At 46.4% G+C, this 10,117-nt stretch overlaps 1 protein-coding gene across 3 annotated transcripts; it reads right to left on the reverse strand.

Moving 5' to 3' along the window:
* Positions 1 to 1,072: 1,072 nt before the first annotated feature.
* On the reverse strand, positions 1,073 to 9,617 carry GID8 (GID complex subunit 8 homolog). 3 transcript variants are annotated; one of them, XM_075845333.1, is made up of 5 exons: positions 9,511 to 9,617; positions 5,597 to 5,719; positions 3,500 to 3,696; positions 2,973 to 3,170; positions 1,073 to 1,769 (listed from the first exon to the last, which is right to left on the reverse strand). In XM_075845333.1, the coding sequence occupies exons 1-5, from the start codon at positions 9,515 to 9,517 to the stop codon at positions 1,596 to 1,598; spliced, it is 699 nt and encodes a 232-aa protein (XP_075701448.1). In that variant the 5' UTR covers positions 9,518 to 9,617; the 3' UTR covers positions 1,073 to 1,595. The 3 variants fall into 3 exon arrangements, with proteins under 3 accessions (XP_075701448.1, XP_075701449.1, XP_075701450.1); XM_075845334.1 differs by lacking the exon at positions 9,511 to 9,617 and adding an exon at positions 9,384 to 9,504; XM_075845335.1 differs by lacking the exon at positions 9,511 to 9,617 and adding an exon at positions 9,402 to 9,503.
* Positions 9,618 to 10,117: the final 500 nt, after the last annotated feature.

Below are 10,117 nucleotides of genomic sequence, written 5' to 3' on the forward strand. Positions count from 1 at the left end.
ATTATACTCCAGAGCTGCACTCACTATTCTGCTTGTGCAGTCACTGTGTACATACATTACATTACTGATCCTGTACTGATCCTGAATTACATCCTGTATTATACTCCAGAGCTGCACTCACTGTTTAGACTAGTGAGTGCAGCTCTGGAGTATAATACAGGATGTAACTCAGGATCAGTACAGGATAAGTAATGTAATGTATGTACACAGTGACTCCACCAGCAGAATAGTGAGTGCAGCTCTGGAGTATAATACAGGATGTAACTCAGGATCAGTACAGGATCAGTAATGTAATGTATGTACACAGTGACTCCACCAGCAGAATAGTGAGCGCAGCTCTGGAGTATAATACAGGTTGTAACTCAGGATCAGTACAGGATCAGTAATGTAATGTATGTACACAGTGACACCACCAGCACAATAGTGAGCGCAGCTCTGGAGTATAATACAGGCTATAACTCAGGATCAGTACAGGATAAGTAATGTATGTACACAGTGACACCACCAGCAGAATAGTGAGTGCAGCTCTGGAGTATAATACAGGCTATAACTCAGGATCAGTACAGGATAAGTAATGTAATGTATGTACACAGTGACTCCACCAGCAGAATAGTGAGTGCAGCTCTGGAGTATAATACAGGATGTAACTGAGGATCAGTACAGGATCAGTAATGTAATGTATGTACACAGTGACTCCACCAGCAGAATAATGAGTGCAGCTCTGGAGTATAATACAGGCTATAACTCAGGATCAGTACAGGATATGTAATGTATGTACACAGTGACTCCACCAGCAGAATAGTGAGTGCAGCTCTGGAGTATAATACAGGCTGTAACTCAGGATCAGTACTAGATAAGTAACGCCATGTATTTACAAAGTGACTACTTTCTATGCAGAGTAATTCTATATATAAACCCTAAAAATGTGTACAAAAGCGAACCTATCCTTTAGACTGAGCTGCCATTTCTTCGGAGAGTATGAGGCGTACAGATGAGGTAACCCAAACAGTCACATAATACATAAAAATAATCTAGTTACTAATATTGGAGAAGAACAAGGCCACAGCAAATATCCGATACGTTGTTTCTACTATAATTATCACATTAAAAAAAAAAATGATAATATTACATGTGCCGGATTGCTAATAAAGGTTATAAATTACATTTTGTCAGATAGTTCGTAGAAGGCTATGGTAAGAATGGGCATAATAAATATATAGGTCACAGATCACTGTACTGTGGCTTAAATACTCTGTACTGTGGTAAAATGCATAGACTACTACTTCCTCCCTATATTTCCGCTCAGGATCAGTGGGACAAATCACTGAAATCAAACACTGGACAGCCGAGGGGCCAAAAGGGGGAGAAAAACAGACTTTTTTTTGTTTTGTTTTAACCTTGCAGGACTTTGCTTGGGTTAGTTGGACCCTTGCCCCCTGTAAACCGCAAGTGTCAGTGCCCCATGAGGAACCGGCTCGGTAAAGGAAGTGTCCAGGTTTAGTGCCGGTATGAAAAAAAACAAAAACAATGCTGCAGTCACAGACTGGTAATGTAGGAGGTCACACACGTTCTTGGTTATCCCCCGGGTGGGGGTGTTACTTGGGGTCCTCCACTGTGCCTTTACTGAGGTCGGCCATCTTGGGGTATTTAACTTTCTTCTGGTCCAGCTCGTTCTGAGCCCACAGGAGCAGTTTAAGGAGCTTTGCCAGTTTGGGCGTTGACTCGCGGTTCTCATAGTCTAAGACGGCCTGGTTAACTTCGCTCCAAACCTGAAAGGACACAATAGGTTTAGTTTACAGAAGGTGCATATGGATATTGGAGAGAAGCGGTGGTGGCAAGAAAATACAGAAAATGTTATCTCCTGACCACTTACCAGGAGAAACATTACAAGGGTTGTGCATAATAAGAAAAACATGGCCGCTTTCTATTAACAACAGCGCCACACCTGGCCATAGGTTGGGTGTGGTATTGCAGCTCAGTTCCATATAAGTGAATGGAGCAGAGCTGCGATACCATACTCAGCCTGTTGACAGGTGTGGTGCTGTTGTTAATAGAAAGCAGCCATGTTTTTGTAACTATATACAACTCATTTAACTACACAACAGTCTGAAGTTTCACTTTGTTTTCTTAAAGGGGTTGTCCAATGAATACCCCCGCTACGTCGCCCAAAGTGCTGTTCCCGGGAAAGCCCCTGATGTCACGGTCTATGTGTATGAACAGTGATGTTAGGGTTTTGTTTTTTTTAACAACAGAGTCCCCGGCCGAGCATTGCAAGCGCTCTGACTAGGGATTCCGCTCCTGGGGGAGCCCCTGATGTCACTGTCCATATATGGACAGTGAAGTCAGGGGTGTCTCTAGTCCCGGAGACCCCGGCCAAAGCGCTATCTGGGACTACAGGTATAACTAGGGCAAAAAGAATTGACAGGAGTCCAAAATTGAATCAAAAACAGTAACACATTTTTTTTTTATTAACACCAAAAAGGAAAGGACAAACAAGTTAAAAACAAACATTGTATACAAAAATTCAAACTGTGATCCCTAATAAGATACACCGTAAAGTGCGCACGAGCCCCAAACTAAATCAGATCTGCTGGACACATGAATGGCACGAATAAGGATCTGGGACTACGAGGACTCCGTAGTTGCAAAGCCCTGACATCACTGTCCATACATGGACTGTGACCTCAGTCCTTCCCCAGGCCCAGAATCCCCGGCCAGAGCGCTACTTAACGCTCTTCCCGGGGACTTCCCACGTGACGTGAATCAGGCCTAAGAGCAGCTCCCATTGTGGCGGACTCTGAATGGCTGGCATATAATACTACGTTACCCCTGCAGGAGAAAAACCCGGCTGGTGTTGGGAGTCGGACCCGCAGTGATCGGCTCATTGCGGCTGCGGCTCCGTTCTGAAGAGACAAGCCCTTTAACTCCCTTCCTGCCAGATGTGCTTCTGGGGGGGGGGGGGGGGGTAGTACCTTCTGCCGCTGCATCATATTCAGCAAATCACCGAACGGAGATTCCTCTGGGTTATCAAAGGCCAACAGCGCCAACGTCCGCTCCATCTCCGTCAAGCACTCTCTGCTCTCCTCCCCCTGCTCAGCCAGCTGCGTCTGGGCGAACTCCAGGGCGGCCTCCGTCTCCCTCTGTCTGATCAGCTCTATGAGATGTTGTTGCTGTAGAAACAAAAGAAGAAGAGATGACCTCTGCTCAGAACTCAATGGCTTCAAACACCCCCAATATCCATCGTCCAACTCATGTCAAGAAGCTGAGATAGGTGGAGCTGTTTGGTAAGATCCTCACCCTATAGATAATGCTGCCTATGACAAGGGAACGCAGCGTTGCAGGGTCAAAAAGACCCCCACGTCCCTTCCATATTACAGGCAGGCACCAAACAGCTTCATGTACCCGTCAGTGTGACAGGTGAGGAATGGGATATAAGGGAGAAGTCCAGTCACCCATCTACGGAGTGATGTTTTATACTTTGCACAGTCCCTGGCCTGACCTGCAGGTGGAAATACAAGTAACGGTGAGTGTCCAGCAACTCCGGATGGAGGGAGTTTATCAAGGCGATGGCCTCCTGGATCTGTCCTTTAAGAATCATCTCCCGAATCTTAATCCTTTCATCCAGGCTCTCCAAGTCTACGCTGGGCTCGATACCGGACTCCATCCGAAACTTCTCTGCTGCCTCCTTGAACCCTTCTGAAATGACAAAAGACAAATATGGATTTATACATCTTCTTGTAAGCAGTGAACTCCTTAGCGTCCCCTAGTGGTGGCTGCAGGATGTCAATGTCAAATGTATCCTACAAAAGCGGTATTCCAGGAATCGACAATTATCACCTATCCACAGGACTGGTCATAAGTGCCCAATTGCTGGGGGCCCCACTCATCATGAGAAAGGGGGCCAGAACCCCACGTTCCTCTTTACTGCGGTGAGGAGGACATTGAATGTAACGGCGGTGGAGAAGGTGCGCTGTTGCTCTATTCAAAGTCTATGGGAATGATGGGAACAGGAGTACAGCGCTCGGCTGTTTGCCTCAGTTCCATAGACATTGAGTGCATGCTCCACCGCCGATAGATTCAAGCTGGACCGCAGTGAGGAGGAACAGGGGTTCTGGATCCTGTTCTCGCGATCGGTGGTGGTCTCAGCAACGGATCCCCCAGCGATCAGGCAATGATCACTTATTCCATGGAAAGGTAATAATTGTCGATTTAAAGGGGTATTCGCAAAAAAAGGGGTGGTCTCAACACAACGACTCCTATCAGAAGTAAGCCGGTCCAGCTCCTGATACCCCTGGAAATGACGGCTGCGGCCAGCCACTGATCTCCGCTGCAGCGTCCGACACAGGTCAAATGAAGTATTACATCACACCCATTCAAATGTAATATATGGCTCCCCCGAGTCCTCCTGAAGTTTATATATAAAATATTCTGAAATGATATACAGTACAACAAAACACATGAGCAGTAATGATCGGAAATGATATCTACAACATTCTGTACGATGTTCAAAATGGTTCCGATGGCCGCAGATCTCTCGCAGAGCGCGGTCCAACTGGCGTCCGTATAGCGGCAGATGTCAGAACGCTTTCCAGGCCTGTGGCGAATTAACCCGCGCATGGCTGGATTACATATGCTTAGTTTACTAATCCGGTGGAGCAGGAATTTCTGCTAATCAGGTATCGAACAATTATAGTCCCAATGTTGGATTAGCGGGAAATTGCCTCCTGGCCCCCGGACCTGAATGTGGAGCTTGATTTAGTGTACGGTCACTGAGGGGAATCATCACAATCATATTGTAAAGGTGTTTGCAGCGTCCAATAATCTAGAAAACGAGATAATCCGGCACCTGTATAAATACGATCGTGGATTTGGAATAGATACTGGAGACGTCATCATTACTGGATCCTACACCTATGTTTATATAGGACTGGAAATATTAACCCCTTAAGAACCACTTTCCATGTGCCCAATTAGGGCATATAAACGTCATAAAGGGGGGAGGGGTCCCCCACGCGAGTCACAGCGGAGAAATGCTAACGTATTCAGGCGCCCTAAACATTTAATCATCATAGAAATTTATACCGAGGGTTAAATAAGGATATAGTAAAATGGGCACATATTACAGCTATCCCCTTTACATTTATTGGGCAGCTAAATATATGCTATTGTCCTCTGTTATCAGCCACTACAGATGACTGCCGTTTTCTTCAACGGGATGAGTGACAGAGAGTAAAGAAAACTCCCTGCCCCCCCCGGATCACCGCTTTATGTCACGTATTTCCAGTGCGGAGACGTGATACCCAGATGTGTGACTGATATCAGCCGCTGCTGCACTAGTAGGGATCATGCACGTAGCGCAGCTCCGGGCGATGGCGGTAATGTTATACTATGGAGGTTTCCGTCCGCTGTGTGCCGTCATGTACCAGGTGTGCAATATGGCGCTGATCTTTCCCATAGAAGACAAAAAAATCGTCCCATATGAGACTTGACATTTGCAGTTTGCGCATTGAGAGTGGAGATTTTTTCATATGGCCACGTATAAGCCTCGGACATTAGGTACACTGGCCCTTTAATAGCGCACACAATCAGCACTGACCGGTTACCAGGTAGTTCATGATCAGTCGGTTCATGTCCGCTCGCTGGATGTGCAGGTTGTTCAGCTTTTCCATCCATTCATCCTTGGTGACCTCCTCAGGTTTCTCGGAATAGCTCATTGTTGCTGTAAAAGACAGATTTTGTTTTTTTTATAATTATTCAGAATTCTTTTTACTTACATTTTTTTAAACCTCAACTACCTGAATAGCCTCAAACAAGACAGATGTGTCACACAGGTGAGGCGCCGCTCGTCTCCTGTCCCTGGACTAGACCTCCGTCCATTGTGGACGTAACATCCCCTCATCGAGGACATTGACCTGTATGGACCACATCTGATCTCTCTCAACAGGTCAGTGACCTACTGAACACCAGAGGGTCATCTGCCCCGAAATCTGGATAAAGCAAAAGTAGCAACCCCTACAGTATACTTGAAGGGTGGTCCGACAAAAACACTTCTTTTTATGACCTGTCAATTAGAAATATGGCAGGTGGGGGTCCATTACCGGGAACGAGGGGCCCAATTCTGCGCTTGTGCGAACCACTCATCATAGAAATGAATGGGAGCGTCAGAATCAGCCAAATGTGACACCAGAGGTTGGACGACCACCACCTCAGCGCCTGGTTTAAAAGGGTCTCAGCGTTCACTCATGATCGGTGGGGGTCCTAGCAGATAGACCCCCTAAAATTAGCAAGCGACATTATAGCCTAGTCGTATATTGTTACTTGCTTCGCTCAGAATACACTTTGTGGTTTGTCAGCTTACCTAATTTTTAGGACAATTTTTCCCTATTGACCTCACGGGGGAGGGGGAAATAAAGTAGAACACAATTGCTATGTGAATATTCCCTACAACTGCATCCATGGCAACCTCGGATTTGTAGAATCCACGGTCGCTGATTGCACCAAACCCACGTGTTACCTGTGCCGCTAAGTATAAACTTTGCTTTTTGCTAATGTAAATATAATAGTCACAGACAGGTGGATGGAGCAAGACAGAGACCACCAGGACAGAAGGAACGAGACCTATACATGACAAATAGACACAAGACCACCAGGACAGGAGGAACGAGACCTATACATGGAAAATAGACACAAGACCACCAGGACAGGAGGAACGAGACCTATACATGGAAAATAGACACAAGACCACCAGGACAGGAGGAACGAGACCTATACATGACAGACAGACAGGAGACCACCAGGACAGAAGGACGAGACCTATACATGGAAAATAGACACAAGACCACCAGGACAGGAGGAACGAGACCTATACATGACAGACAGGAGACCACCAGGACAGGAGGAACGAGACCTATACATGGCGAATAGACAGGAGACCACAAGGATAGAAGGAACGAGACCTATACATGACAAATAGACACAAGACCACCAGTACAGGAGGAACGAGACCTATACATGACAGACAGACAGGAGACCACCAGGACAGAAGGAACGAGACCTATACATGACAGACAGACAGGAGACCACCAGGACAGGAGGAACGAGACCTATACATGACAAATAGACAGGAGACCACCAGGACAGAAGGAACGAGACCTATACATGACAGACAGACAGGAGAACACCAGGACACGAGGAACGAGACCTATACATGGCAAATAGACACAAGACCACCAGGACAGGAGGAACGAGACCTATACATGAGAAATAGACAGGAGACCACCAGGACAGGAGGAACGAGACCTATACATGGCAAATAGACAGGAGACCACCAGGAGAGACGGAACGAGACCTATACATGACAAATAGACACAAGACCACCAGGACAGGGGGAACGAGACCTATATATGACAAATAGACACAAGACCACCAGGACAGGAGGAACGAGACCTATACATGGCGAATAGACAAGAGACCACCAGGACAGGAGGAACGAAACCTGTACATGGCAAATAGACACAAGACCACCAGGAGAGAAGGAACGAGACCTATATATGACAAATAGACACAAGACCACCAGGACAGGAGGAACGAGACCTATACATGGCGAATAGACAGGAGACCACCAGGACAGGAGGAACGAGACCTATACATGGCAAATAGACAGGAGACCACCAGGACAGAAGGAATGAGACCTATACATGGCAGATAGACACAATACCACCAGGAAAGGAGGAATGAGACCTATACATGGCAGATAGACACAAGACCACCAGGACAGGAGGAACGAGACCTATACATGACAAATAGACACAAGACCACCAGGACAGGAGGAACGAGACCTATATATGACAAATAGACACAAGACCACCAGGACAGGAGGAACGAGACCTATACATGACAAATAGACAGGAGACCACCAGGACAGGAGGAACGAGACCTATATATGACAAATAGACAGGAGACCACCAGGACAGGAGGAACGAGACCTATATATGACAAATAGACAGGAGACCACCAGGACAGGAGGAACGAGACCTATACATTGCGAATAGACAGGAGACCACCAGGACAGAAGGAATGAGACCTATACATGGCAGATAGACACAAGACCACCAGGACAGGAGGAACGAGACCTATACATGACAAATAGACACAAGACCACCAGGACAGGAGGAACGAGACCTATATATGACAAATAGACACAAGACCACCAGGACAGGAGGAACGAGACCTATACATGACAAATAGACAGGAGACCACCAGGACAGGAGGAACGAGACCTATACATGGCGAATAGACAGGAGACCACCAGGACAGGAGGAACGAGACCTATACATGACAGACAGACAGGAGACCACCAGGACAGGAGGAACGAGACCTATACATGGCAAATAGACAGGAGACCACCAGGACAGAAAAAAAACAGACTTATACACGGCAAGAGACCACCAGGACTTGGGTAGATCCGGAGCGCTCCGATGTGTATTTATTACCATAATATTTATCCTTAAAGGGGAAATGCAGCTAAACATTCAATGACATGTCATCGTCCATGAAACTTCTGTAACTTACTAATATTTGGAGTGCTTCAAGATCTCTGCTTGTTGTCCATGAATGAAAACATAAATGTTCACATCCAGTGCGCTTAAAACGTGTGCAAACCTAATACTAAAGGGGTTGGGAGGCTTTAGAGTGCCCAAACCCCAGGGAGGACTCTACAATGCTCTGTGGACTCCAGACTGATAAATTTTACCTGCACGGATACATTGTAACAAACTCTCAGCACAGGAAAGATTTGTTCTACCGATGTCTTTATCTCAGAGAGCATTGTCTAGACTGGATACATTGTAACAAACCCTCAGCTGTGAAAAGTATAACGCATTCCCCTGGTGCCACTTTTGCACTGCCCTTTGGCTCTTCATATCACGTGACCATGGCAGCGAATCACTGGCTGCAGCAATTACATCGCTACAGACGACAAATAACCTCAACGTCCAGCTGCTTTGGTCACGTGACATGTCGCCGGACAACACGTAATCGCAAAAAAAAAATATACAAAAATAAAACATCGGTTTACGTTATTTTTTCGTACGAATAACAGATCGTAAATCTCATGCGATGTGAATGACCTTAATAATGGCGATAGCAACCAGCATGAATCATGGCGGAGACGTTTTACGACAGACGCGGTTTTATCACCATAGACGCACAGATCACATTGGTCGGATTATCTCTGCGTCTATGACCAGAACAAATGAAGCAGGACACAAAAGATGGAGGAGACAGAGGCCTGAAAACACGGAGAGAAAGATGGAGGAAAAACCGGGACAGAGAAAGAAATGTGTATGGAGAAGCCCCCCTAGGAAAACCGGATGTAAACACACCAGTGACAGCCCGGGTACCTGGGCCCGGCTCTCACACAACGACCGGAAGTGGGCACAGTACCACCGGCCGACAACACCATGCAACGAAAGAGAATCCACGATCAGCCCCCGGTAAACAGACACTTACCGAACATCCGGCGCTGACGTCACCGAGACACCGAGATCTCAGCGCGCGTCACGTGACTCGGCACCATCGCGATGTTTAGTCACGTGATCGTGAGGTTGCGTCGAGCTGTGCCTGCCGCACATGCGCAGTACACTTAGCTAGTTCTCACTGGTTGCTATAGGCAACTGATGAGGCCTACTAAGCCCAGCAAGGCCTTAGAGCTATAGCAAAGCTGCTGGCTGAAATTTTGTTTCTCTATGATGAAGGATGTGTAGCCGCCATTTTTTCCTTAAAATAAAATGAGTTACAACATAATCCATAATTACGCTGGGGCTCCAGGGCCACATATCGCGATCATGTAATATCGTATCGCAAATATGCACGCAATGTCGATACGTTTGTCGGCACTGGGCCCGACTTAAGTTTGATTTTTATGAAGTTTCCGTAAAATCGTGAATGTATGCTCATAGGATAACATTGTATGTGATATTACAATGCCGTTTTGCATACGTGCACAGGCGCAATAATTGCACGCATTAAAAAACGCAGTGGAGACCTGTATTTGAAGGGTGTTTTTCCACCAATAACGTATATGTCACTTCCTATCGAAATAAGTGTTTGATCAGGC

The sequence above is a fragment of the Rhinoderma darwinii genome, chromosome 13 (genome assembly GCF_050947455.1).
Source record: "Rhinoderma darwinii isolate aRhiDar2 chromosome 13, aRhiDar2.hap1, whole genome shotgun sequence".
In the NCBI taxonomy this organism is placed as follows: Eukaryota; Metazoa; Chordata; class Amphibia; order Anura; family Rhinodermatidae; genus Rhinoderma; species Rhinoderma darwinii.

What these genes read in the sequence shown, in the direction of transcription:
- GID8 (XM_075845333.1), bottom strand. An exon ending in CATGAACTACCTGGTAACCG is followed by an intron (nt 3,697 to 5,596) that starts GTCAGTGCTGAT and finishes TTGTCATTTCAG; the next exon opens with AAGGGTTCAAGGAGGCAGCA. An exon ending in ACTTGTATTTCCACCTGCAG is followed by an intron (nt 3,171 to 3,499) that starts GTCAGGCCAGGG and finishes TTGTTTCTACAG; the next exon opens with CAACAACATCTCATAGAGCT.